The sequence below is a fragment of the Muntiacus reevesi genome, chromosome 3 (genome assembly GCF_963930625.1).
Source record: "Muntiacus reevesi chromosome 3, mMunRee1.1, whole genome shotgun sequence".
NCBI classification, from domain to species: Eukaryota; Metazoa; Chordata; class Mammalia; order Artiodactyla; family Cervidae; genus Muntiacus; species Muntiacus reevesi.
The window spans coordinates 88302857-88315618 of NC_089251.1; the positions used below are offsets into that span (position 1 = coordinate 88302857).

At 47.3% G+C, this 12762-nt stretch overlaps 1 protein-coding gene across 6 annotated transcripts in view; it reads right to left on the reverse strand.

Moving 5' to 3' along the window:
* Positions 1-239: 239 nt before the first annotated feature.
* Positions 240-12762, reverse strand: part of CD207 (CD207 molecule) — a 55180-nt gene continuing 42657 nt past the window's right edge. For 4 of the 6 annotated variants that reach the window (XM_065929484.1, XM_065929486.1, XM_065929485.1 and 1 more), the window contains exons 3-7: positions 4275-4391; positions 2543-2917; positions 1834-1985; positions 1105-1223; positions 240-624 (exon numbers count right to left, since the gene is read on the reverse strand). In XM_065929484.1, the coding sequence (XP_065785556.1) occupies positions 474-624; positions 1105-1223; positions 1834-1985; positions 2543-2917; positions 4275-4391 (914 nt within the window). In that variant the 3' untranslated portion in view covers positions 240-473. Of the gene's footprint in view, positions 625-1104; positions 1224-1833; positions 1986-2542; positions 2918-4274; positions 4392-4488; positions 4621-4699; positions 5037-11113; positions 11452-12762 lie in introns of all 6 variants that reach the window. The other 2 variants (XM_065929489.1, XM_065929488.1) reach the window with 2 other exon arrangements.

A 12762-nucleotide genomic window follows, 5' to 3' on the forward strand; every position in this document is an offset into this window, starting at 1 on the left:
ATGCCCAGAGTCTCAGTCTCTGGAGAATCGCTGGGATGGTCATACACAAATTTCACCCAGAAAAGCTGAGGCTTCTCCAAAGGGACGGACCCCCCAGGGTGCTGCCCCAGATGGTGTATCTTGGTCCATCTCACTGGGGCAGTGCAAACTTCTCATTCTCTCTACCCTCACCTCCACATTTCAACCCAAGATATCCTTTCCACTTCATCTGCCTTTGAAGCTAAAGTGGAAAGGATATCCACTGTGAGGCCAGAGAATTCCCAGCCAAGGCAGATGGACTCTGGGAAAGGATATCCACTGTGAGGCCAGAGAATTCCCAGCCAAGGCAGATGGACTCTGGGATGCCTTCAGGACATTTTTAAAGCATGAAAAATTAAGGTTCAAAATCACCTTGGAGGACAAGGGAGAGAGGAGCATTTCCTTGAATTCGATGAGCATTGGAGCTTAAAGTGTTAGCACAGGGGCCAGTCCGGTCATGGTTCTGATGGTTTATAGGATCGCTTACAGATGAAAAGAAATGTATTGTCACAGGAGGCATCATTCCATGACCGCAGTGCGGACGTCTTTAGGTTGACACAGTGTTCGTTGTTCCCATAGTTGTTGGGCTCGCCTGGAATCCAGAACCTACCGAAGAAAAAACAAAGCAAAATGCATTTCCAGTGAGTGAATGAAAGACTTCAACCCCAGTTTTGGGCTGGGGTGGTAGGGTTGCAAGTTTTTTCATGCCTGAGAGGAAGAGGACCAGTCATCCGTCAACCTCTGAGCCTGCAATCTCCCCCCCAGCTTAGGGCCACACCAGCCCGCCACCCTCAAGGCCCTAGAGGAACCCACAGTGCAAAGACCTAGATTTAGAATGAGGTCCCTGCCAAGGCTGAGTGGATGGCCATGCTGCCAAACCCCAGAGGGCATGGAGAAGCCGTGGATTTGTCCCCAGTTCCACAGCCAATCAGTGGCAGAGATCAGCTAGATCTCTGGTCAATGCTCCTGCAGATCAAGGACGGGAAGAAAGGCAAACCCTGGGTCAGTGGGACTCTCCCCCTACTCTTCGTGCCCTGGACCCACCCCAAGAAAGTCAGCCTAGAACAGCGGGTTCTGAGGACTTACTTCTCACTCTGGACCTTGTTGTATGGAGTGCCATCCACCCAATGCCAGTCCCCCTCACTCCCTGCCTTGGTCAGGCCTATCCAGTAGGGAAGTCCACCTGCCGTCCTGTAGAGAAACTCCTGCAGGAAGACAGTAGGCAGAGATGAGGCGTCAGAGTGTCTGTCTCTCTGGGCATCTTCATCCATCCTCGGCCACAGCCCCTGCACCCGCAGACACAGGGTTGGGACTCCATCCTGACTCTGACCCGCTCTGCTGGCCCACTTAAGATGAAAGGATCTTGTTTAACATTCTGTCTCACCAGGAAGAGGATTTCTTGGGCTAGATGGTGTCATTAAGGCTATTCACAAATATTTCTATTTTTCTGGGCACATGGAAAGGTTGCACTATTCTGCCCTCTTTGAAGCTACAAATACTGCATCATGTGTTTGGCCAATGAAATGTGTTGTTTCCAGGCTTTAAGGGCCAATGTGTATCATGTTTCCTTTTCTCACCTCAGCAATTGTGGAAACGTGTGTTGATACGAAATCTCCTCTGGCCTAATCCCTTAAGTAACCACAATGAGCAAAACTCCTTGCTGGCCCTTGGTGGACACGGAGTGTGTAAGTGAGAAGGGATTGTGAAGAATTACTGATATTTGGGAATACTTGTCAATGAAGCATCATATTGCCCATCCTGTCTGATACAGCTACCAATATACCCGCTTCCTAGCGCCCACGGGACAGCACTCACCTGTTCACTCTCTGAGGTCACCGAGGTCAGGTGGGAGTTCCTGGACATACAGATCTGCTGGGCACTGTACCAGGTCTTCGGGATTTGAGAAAAGTAATAGAAGTGCCCCCTGAAGTGCTTCCAGCCTTGAGAAACCACCTGGAGAATGTCATCTGGGAACAAGGGTGAAATGTGAACTCTGGTGTTCCTGCTGTCTCTGTGCTGGCTGGGTGGGAGTATTTGAGCAGGATCCCAGAAATACAGTGAATGGGGCTGGGCTCTGGGGTCCATTGGTCCTTGTGTAGGAGCTCGGGGACATTCCCTCAGATCCTGAAAGTCTGAGATTGGTAGAGTCTCTGGACTCAGAGAAGGGAGAGTGAGAGAGGATGGATCAAGAACCCGTCTCTCCATTGACCATCACAAGTGGCTGAGCCCCTGAGCCCTAGGCAGGAGCTGCTGGAGAATGGTGAGGTTTGGACCCAGACAGAGAGACTCCCTATGTCTTCATATTCTGTGGCTTGGCGTGGGAGCCCTGGCTGGTCCCTGGTCCCTTCTCTCCTGAACAGCCCCCAAGTCCTCCCCAACTCCAGCGCTGAGCCCTCTCTTCTTAACTTTCCAGCCATGCCCATGCTTTCCTCCACACACACCAGCCCAGTGGCATCGTGCCTGAGATTAATAAGGTCCCACGGGCCACTGGCCAACTTGCAATGTTCTTTTCTGGGTGACTTACTTTGCTGTTGAAGCAATTTGCTGATACTCTCCAAACCACTCTGGAGTTCCTGGACCTTTGCCTTTAAAGCACTGGCTTTATCCAAATCTTGTTTTAGCTCTGGGATTTGGGCATTTAACTCGTCGACTGCTTTCCAACTATTTGCTAGCACCTGCAGCTGTGCACTGGCTTCCTTCAAGCCTGTTTCCAACCTCCGGATCTGAGAACTTATGCGATCCAAGCTGGCATTCACCATCTGGACCTGAATGCCCACTGCCACCAGGCCACCTCTGTTCCTTTTGATCTCAGAACTCAGGGAGCTGATGTTGTCCACACGAGCTTCCAGCAACTGGGCATTGGTCTTGACATCTGATATTGTGCCCATGAACCAGGGATCTGAATTTGAGGAAGTCAAGAGGTCAGCTGCAGGGACCCTCAGGGACTGGAGTGGGTGTTCCCAGGGTAACGAAAGGAAGGGGAGGGAAGGTATGGGCTCAAGCTTCCCAAGGACCCAGCCCAAGGAGCAGCTGCCTACCCTCTATTCAGTCACAATGTATTCATTCAACAAACATGGGATGGACACCTTCCATGTGCCAGGGACTCTGACAGATGCAGATCATGCAAAGATTGGTAAATCACGTGATCTCTGTTTGAGGCTCTCATGGGTAAGCAGAAGAGGGGATTAGAATCCAGTCCTATATTTCCTTTGCATGTTCAAGGCACATTTGGTAATGAGATGCCTCCAGTCACCCCCTTGTCATCCTTCTCATGTCACGCTGGGCCCCATCACTTGACTCCCAGCCCTCTCTTTCCAGAGACCCCCACAGAGCCCATCAGCTAGGGAAGCACCGTTTCCCCCATGACTGCCCATAGGTCCCTCACAGCCATCGGAGGGGCCAGCCATGAAGACTTCTTGTCTGGAGGTGATTTCTTCTCCAGAGGAAAACGAGAAGGGAGAATTATGAAACCACTTCTCCTCTTCCCTTGTCCTACCCGCTGTTACTGTCTGCTCAGGCTACAGGCTCAGGCCACAGAAGAAACCAAAAGTAAACCAGTGGACTCAAAGCAGGGGAGATTCTACTCAGAGCCTCTAAGTCCAAGTCCAAATGTGTCCTGGGGCCTTGAAGGGAGAAGACAGATGTTCCCTCTGTCTGCTATCTGGAAACCTAATGAGAGGAAGAAGCTTCTACCAGCAGCAGAGGCCAAGCAGGCTTGGCAAAGCAGGAAGAAGAAGAAAGATAAGTGACATATAGGGCATCTCCCCTGACATGATCTTTGTGGGAGCAGGAGAGTGAAAAGAGCAAGAAAGGGTCCTGTGGGGTGGGGGGAGGTGCTCCCTAGCCCTAACCTGGCCTGGTCAGTTGGGGATGAAGGTACAGTTGGGACCCCGCCCCTCATGGGGTCAGCAATCATTATACTCACTGTTGGGGATTCACCACAGGGCTCTGAATCAAAGGGACACAGAGCTCGGAGAGGAAGGAGAAAAGTGACCCAGGATGAAGATGGGATGAACTTTTCCTGGGAACGAAAGAGCATACTTTTGAGCACAGGCATGCTGATCCCAGTGAGGAAAATCTCCCTGGAATTGGAAAGGAAGGAGAAGCAGCTGGTCTTACTGCCAACCCTCTGACTGCACATGGAAAGAGGAGGAAACAAGACACATGAAAAAGCCAGAGGCGGGAGAGCCTATCAGAGAGGGGAAGGACCCCTGGCCTTGGGGAAAGACCAAGCCAGGTCAAAGCTGGGGACTTACAGAGAATGGCCTGCAGCAGGACAGAGGTGACCATGACCAGCGTCAGGAAGACGACCACAGCGCGGACCGTGAGGAGTCTCCCCAGAACCTGGGACGGACACATCTTGGGAGGAGGGTCTGCAGGAAGCAGAGGAGAGCGTTTGGTGAAGGAGCAGCCAACTGCAAGTTTGCCCACAGAGCCCTGAGCAGGCTCTGAGCAGAGGCTGATGCTTGCCTTGAGGCCAAAGGGAGACGTTCTGTTTGTCCACCGTGAAGTGCGCGTCGAGGACCTCACTGTCGGCAGTCTTCATCCTTCACGCTCAACCTGGTGGGACAGGTGCTCCCAGCCAGCTGTCTCCCCAAAGACCTTTTATCCAGATGAAAAGGGAAGTGACCCCCAGAGTTCATTATGTCATCCCACAGTTCCCCATTCCTGGCTTAGGTACCTTGCCTCTCCTAGGCTACAGCCTGGTCCGCTCCTCAGAAGTCTGACTTCGCAAGAAGAGGCCATCATTTTCTCTGGGTATCTTTTACATGGACATTTTAACCATCTTGTCCTCAGACTAAGCTTTCTCTCTTATAAGACAACCCTCATCCATCATCCAGCCAGCCGTCCTTTCACCTCACAAATACATGTTGTGTGCCTTCGATGTACCAGGCACTGGACCAGGACTGAGCCACAAAGCTGAATAATCATGGCCCTTACACTCAAACAGTTCACCCATCTTCATCCTGTGTCATTTTTCTCCTTCCTCTCTGAGTTCTGTTTCCCTTCGATTCTGTCTAGTAGAAAAGAAAGTGAAAGTGTCAGTTGCTCAGTCATGTCCGACCCTTTGGGACCCCATGAACTGTAGGCCACCAGGCTCCTCTGTCCATGGAATTCTCCAGGCAAGAGCACTGAAGAGGGTTGCCATTCCCTTCTCCAAGGATCTTCCTGATGCAGAGATCAAACCCCTGTCTCCTGCACTGCAGGCAGATTCGTTACTGTCTCTGCCACCAGAGAAGCCAGAAAAGAAAGACCTGAGCAAATAAATGACAATACTTCCCCTGTGGCTCAGTGGTAAAGAATCTGCCTGCAATGCAAGAGACACCAGAGATGCGGGTTGATCACTGGGTCAGGGAGATCCCCAGGAGGAAGGCATGGCAACCCACTCCAGTATTCTTGCCTAGAGAATCCCATGGACAGAGGAGCCTGGCGGGCTATGCTCCATAGGGTCACAAAGAGTCGTACACAACTGAACATGCTCGCACACACAGGGTGATAAACTTACTGATAGAAGAATATGCACAAATCAAAAGAAGTACAGAGACTGGAGTAATGGTAAGACGTTCCAAGTAGAGAGATTAGCATATTCAGAAGTATGGTGTGCCTGGGGAGTTGTAAGTGGTTTGGCACTGTTAGAGTGTAAAGTATATGACTAGAGTGGGGAGGGCATGGGCTAAGGGGCACTTGGGGTCAGATCATAAGGACCCTTTTGGGTCATGTTAAGGACCTTTAACTCTGGCTTATGGGTGATATGGAGCCAGTGAAGGACTTTAGGCAGTAGAGAGACAAGCACAGGAACATTGAAGAAAGATCACTCTGACTACGGTAAGAAGCAGAGATCAGGGTGTGGTGAGTCTGGAAGCAGGGAGACCAGTAAGGAGACCACTGCAATAAAATGTTCAACTTGCTGTTGTTAAGGCATCTTAGTTGATCCATGCCAAGTTGCTTCAGTCATGTCCAACTCTGTGCGACCCTATGGACTGTAGCCCGCAGGCTCCTTTGTCCATGGGATTCTCCAGGCAAGAATACTGGAGTGGGTTGCTAAGTCCTCCTCCAGGGGATCTTCTCAATCTAGGGATTGAACCAGCCTCTCTTAAGTCTCCTGCATTGGCGGACGGGTTCTTTACCACTAGCGCCACCAGGGAAGCCAGTATCCCTTTGTAAAATGGGACTTGAGATTCAAAAGTACATGGAAGAGTGGGGTTCTCCTCTCTGCTTCCTGCACTCGTGAAGGTCTCAGACAAAGTGGGGAGGATCAGCAACATCAGACCAGGAGCTGTTCTTTCATTCATGGGAGATGCTCAGGACAGAAAGCAGCTGATTCGGTGCCCCTCTCTGAGGGACTAAGTTTTCTTCTGGGAAGCCTCTCATACTTTGAAGAGGTCTGGCAAATCTGAGAAACCTGGTACAAAACATATTCTAAACAAATATTCCTTGGAAGATAGAAAAGAGAGGAGAGAAGAGACGAAGAGAAAGAAAAAAGGAAGGAAGTTCAGATAATTGGATGAATGGATGGTTGAATGGATGGACAGAAAATGGATGTATGAAAGGATGGGTGGATGGATGGATGGGTGGGTGGAAGACAGATAGATGCATGAAAGAGAAATGAATGGAATAGGTGATGGCTAATCATGACTCAACTCTGAAATTCCAGACTGTGGACTGGAATCTCTCTCTTGGAAGCCACTGCATTTTTCTACAGCCTCCAACTGTAAAAGCATGAGTCAAGAGTGATTTTAAATCTTATCCAAATGTGCCTACAACTCTGGCCACAGGACTAGAAAGCTGACCTGGCCTCGCTGACTCTGAGCCGGTGGAGTTGGAGAACAGGTTGGTGTCAGGGACCAAGGTTGGAAGTTAAATGATCAGGACCAAGGAAATAACTCTACTTGCAGGGGCTTCTGATGCCTTTGATATTTGAGAGGATCCCACCTCCCTGTCTGACCAGTTCATTGCACTTATAGGCCCCTAGCAGCTCCCTCTGCAGGCTGAGAAGGCCTCAAACGGGAGCTGTTTCTCTGACCAGTTGAGGGAACCCAAAGAGGACTCCACACCATACTTTCCAAGTGCTGGGAAGGAAGCTGAGTCACAGGATTGTGTCCCTATCATTCTGTTTCACTTCCTCCCTCTCCAAATAGCATCCAGGCCTGCCCTACTGTCTGCTCTAAGCTTTGACATTAGCTAACTCCCTGCCAGCCTCTGAACATTGATAACCATGCCCACTCTTTTAAAGTTGCTCATCTAGTTGAAGAGCCTTGGTTCTACCAGGGCTCAGCAGGAGTGAGAATGTTCTGTTTCTGGGCTCTCCTGCTTGTTCCCCAGTCTAATCCCAGAGTCCCCTCAGCCTTTCTGCTCCTGGTTCCTGGCCCCACATCCTCACCCGAGGGCCTGGAGATGGAGAAGAATCCAGGTTACTCAAGACCCTGATAGAAAGTGCCCTTGGGGTCCTGGTCTCCTTCCGAGGCACTTGAGAGAGAGCAGCTACCACAGAACACTAGGGAATGTCTGACCATTTCCCTTTCTGTTGAGAAGTTGATTTCCCTCAAACCTCTGCTGGTATACAGCATGAGCGATTGACGGAACGCCCATGTGCCCTCCCAGTGGCCCCAGGAAAGGGTCTGGAAGCCTCGCCAAGATGGGACAGGACTCAGTACAGAAGAAGGGGCTAGGACTGAGGGCATCTACTCAGAGTGGTGGAAACGGAAGCCACAGGTAGATGTTCTGCTGATCACTAGACAAAAGGCTGATCCAGCATGAGGAAGCTGGGCAAGAAGTAACCACAATTTTGTGGGCCCTCTGGGGTTTCAGAGACAATTTCTGTAGAAGCCTCAGCCATAAGGAGTTTCATTTCTCATTTTGCAGGAAAGTTGCGGATCACGAGCTACCTTCCTCTAATCATGCTTATCCGCAGGTATTTCCTAAAGTCTCTCTGGGTCCCCTAAGTCTCTCCTGGCCTGACAGACCAGAGGAGAAAAGAGGAAGAGAAAAGACCAAGCAGAGGGCAAGTGCCCCAGCCTCACTTTCCAGCCAGGAAAGAGAGCTGTTCTCCTGGACACCCAGGAGATCCCTGCTCTTCCAAACAGAGGAGGAGCTTTGGGTCAGGTCCAGAGCGACCAAAAATCACTACAGTGATGAGAGACAGGAAGTCGGTGCTCAACTTTCTGTTTCCCCACTGCCATGCTCCCAGGGTTCTAAGACCTTCTCTGGACAAAAATGGAAGAAGGAAACAGTCTGATCACTTTCCCCTTCTCTGGTTGGGACTCTCCTTATGCATGGAGGTGGACTGTGGGCATAATCAGTGGGAGGAGAAAAGAGACTCAGGCCATTTGACATGTCCCAGCAATGCTGATAGTCATCTCCAAGGCATGGTGATCCAAGTCCTTCCATCCAAGGCACAGAGGAAACTAGAGTGGACAACAAACCAGGGAGAGAAGATGGGGGAATAGAGGAGGGGTGGAGGAGAGGGGCGAATGAAATAAGAAAGCAGATGGTTACAACAGCTGAGCAGACTGCTCCATGGGCTTCACAGGGGACTCCTGTATGTAATGTGATGAGGGATTTGACCAGCTGATCCCAGATGCCAAAGGATGTCATGCCATCCTCTGGACATGTGCCTTGGGAACAGGGGATGGGACAGAGAAACCAAGAAGAAAGAAATGGAAGGGGGGCCCTTCATCCATCCTGTCCCCTAGAATGCCTGCTCTGCACCAGCTGCAAGGAGAAAGCCAGCCATGGACCTGTCCCTCAGAAGCAGTGCTTCTCTTGGGAAAACAAAGCATCTATCATCACAGGGAGAAGGGAAGAGTCTTTCAAGACTGAAAATGGCTGCAGACACTGCACAGGGCCTCCCCAGCTCCCCCCTGATGCTGGGAATGAGCTCCTCTTTTTTAGAACACTGGATGAGGGCACTGTTTCTCTGGCACAGTGACCATGGCTAGACCTCAGTAAGCAGACAGTTCCATCTGGCCTGATCATAATAGTGTGGTATGGGTATGGGTGAGCGGCCTGGCTGCTGGGAAGGATGACTGTGTTCCAGGCAGAGGAGGCCGCTCTCAACTACCCAGGTCAAAGAGCCCTTGCCTGTGACTTTAGTGAGAAGGACAAATTCAAAGCTATAAAGGGCCCCTGGGAAAAAGTATGCAAATCTTATTTTTGTATCTTTTATTTCTTTTTTAATGGTACTCATTATAGAAAATAAACCAGGTGAGCAAAAAGGGAAAAAAAAAATTATCTACCATACAGGAAAAAAAAAACATGGGTATACACACAGCTCATTCTTTGTATCTACATGTATATGTATATTCATTTACATCTATATCCATGTTATTGTTGCTGTTCTTTCATCATTAAGTTGTGTCCAATTCTTTTGCAACCCCATGGACTGCAGCCTGCCAAACTCCTCTGTCCATGGAATTCTCCAGGCAAGAATACTGGAGTGGGTTGCCCTTTCCTCCTCCAGGGGATCTTCCTGACCCAGGGATCAAACCCAAGTCTCTTATGTCTCTAGCATTGGCAGGCGGGTTCTTTACCACTAGCACCACCTAAGAAACCGTAATCTATATCCATAGTGATATCCAACTATAACTTGCATATATTTATATAATACTTATATATATATATTTATATATATATATATTTATATAGTATAGTATATATAGACAGCTCCTATGTCTTTTCCCCAGCATTCTTCCCATCTCCATTTCTGATACGTAGAGTTAGTTCCCCCTCCTTTGGGAATCTATGCCTCCTTCTTAACCCCTACAATGCTTGGCTCAGAGCCAACATCCATTGGCAGGTTGAGTTTCTATCACAATTCATTACTCTGACATTGAGTCTTCTGTGTCCTGTTTCCATTTCTAAGACCTCTTACATTGGGCCCACTCAGATAATCCAGGATAGTCTCCCTGTCTTAAAGCCAGCTTATTTTTTACTATATCTATTTGAGGGGTGAGGGCATGCAGCATGGCTTGCAGGATCTTAGTTCCCCAGCCAGAGACTGAACCCACACCCTAGGCAGTGAAAACGCCAAGTCCTAATCACCAGACCTCCAGGGAATTCCCAAAGCCAGCTCATTAGCAGCCTTAGCTTCACTTTACCATGTAACTTAATATACTTCCCATTTCTGAAATTGGGATGTGGACATTTTTGTGGCCATTATTGTACTTACCAAGCTTCCTCCCTCTACTAAGTTAGTGTGGCCTTAATAGAACCATTCAGAAAGTTTGGTATTTATCCCTGAAGTTTGAGAGATAGAGTCTGATACTTGACATGTGGATGAAAGGTCTAAGGCTTTCAGTGGGTGATAATAAATAAATATTAGGTAAATAAACTGTGGTACTTCTAAACAATGAAATATTATTCAGCACTAAAAAGAAATGAGCTATCATGTTACTGGAAGGAAAACAGATACATAGATCAATGAAACAGAAATGAGAACCCAGAAATAAACTACACATATATGGACAATTAATTTATACAGAGAATCAAAGAATATATAAGAGAAAGAATGTGTGCTTAGTTGCTCAGTTGTATCCAACTCTTTGAGACCCCATGGACTGTAGGGAATTCTCCAGACAAGAATACTGGAGTAGGTTGCCATGTCCTCCTCCAGGAAATCTTCCCAACCCAGGGATCGAACCCAGGTCTCCCACATTACAGACGGATTCTTTACCATCTAAGCCACCAGGGAAACCCAAGAACACTGAAGTGGGTAGTCTATACCTTCTCCAGGGGATAGTCTCTTCAATAAATGATATTGAGAAAACTGGACAGCCTCATGCAGAAGAAAAAGAAAGAAAGAAACTAGACCACTATTTCACACTATGGTAAAAATCAACTGAAACTGGATTAAAAGACTTAACTGTAAGCCATAAAATTCCTAGAAGAAAACATAAGCAGTACACACTTTGACTTCAGTCTTAGCAATATCCTTCCAGAAATGTTTCCTCAGACAAGGGAAACAAAAGCAAAAATAAACAAGTGGAACTACATCAAACTAAAAAACTTCTGCACAACAGGCACATGAAAAGACGTTCAGCATCACTATTTGTCAGGGGAATGCAAATCAAAACTACAGTGAGGTATCACTTCATACCTGTTAGAATCAATCAATCAATCAATCAATCAATTCAGTCGCTCAGTCATGTTCAACTCTTTGCGACCCCATGCCAGGCCTCCCTGTCCATCACCAACTCCTGGAGTCCACCCAAACCCATGTCCATTGAGTCGGTGATGCCATCTAACCATCTCATCCTCTGTCGTCCCCTTCTCTTCCTGCCCTCAATCTTTCCCAGCATCAGGGTCTTTTCAAATGAGTCAGGTCTTTGCATCAGGTGGCCAAAGTATTGGAGTTTCAGCTTCAACATCAGTCCTTCCAGTGAACACCCAGGACTGATCTCCTTTAGGATGGACTGGTTGGATCTCCTTGAATGGCTATTATCAAAAAAAGCAAGAAATAACAAGTGTTGGTGAGGATATGGAGAAAAATGTGCTATTGGCAGGAATGTAAATTAGAGCAGTTATTACAGAAAACAATGTAGAAATTCCTCCAAAAACCAAGAATAGAATATCATGTGGCCCAGCTTTTCCACTACTGTGTATTTATCCAAAGAATTCAAAATCACTAATTCAAAAAGATATATGAGGACCTCCCTTGTGGTCTAGTGGTTAAGAATCCACCTGTCAATATAGGGAATACAGGTTTATCCCTGGTCTAGGAAGATCCCACACACCCCAAGGCAACTAAGCCTGTGTGCCCTAAGTACTGAGCCTGCACACCTAGAGCCCATGCTCTAGAAAAGCCACCCCAAGGAGAAACCTGCATACCACAACAAAGAGTAGCCCCCATTCTCTGCAACTAGACAGAGCCCACACAAAGCAACTAAGACCCAGTACAGCCAAAAATGAATAAATAAAAATAAAATTATAAAAAGACATGCACACCCTTATGTTCACTGTAGCATCATTTACAATAGCCAAATTACAGAAACAACTTAATTGCCATCAATGGATAAAGAAGCTTCATGTGGTATAAATATATACATAATGGCACGCTACTCAGCCAAATAAAAGATGAAATCTTGCCATTTTCAACAACATAGATGACACTAAGTGAAACAAGTGAGACGGTGAAAGAGAAATGCAATATGATGTCACTCATATGTGGGTGAAAAAAATAAACAAAAGCAAAAAATAAATGAACAGACCAAACCAAAGGAAAACAAGCAAACAGACACAGAGAATAGAGTAGTGATTGCCAGAGAGGAAGGGCCAGGAGGGAGGATGAAATGGGTCAAGGGAGTCCACTGTATGGTGATGGATGGAAACGAAATTTTGAGTATTTTCCTTCCTATAAAAAATGTATATTATTTTTAATAGATCCCTAGGATTATAACTATAATGATTTATGTAACCAGTTCCTTGTTAATAAACAATCAGGATGTTCTCCATCGCCCAGCACTATGAACAGCCTTACAGAGAATCTTCTTCAGTAATGTCTCTGTGCTGTATCCATAATTCTTCCTTGGGATAAATTCTTGCAAGCATAGTTGCTGGACCAAAACATATATCTTTTAACAAATAAGATTTATGATAAGTTTTGACAAATAATGCCCTAAAAAATTTGTATATAATATTAATAGAACAGTTCATTTCCCCTGGACCCTCATCAACAGTGGGAATGAGTAATTCCTTTTTATGGACTGATATAATAGTCAATTTTTATACTGCATTTTCTTGATCCCT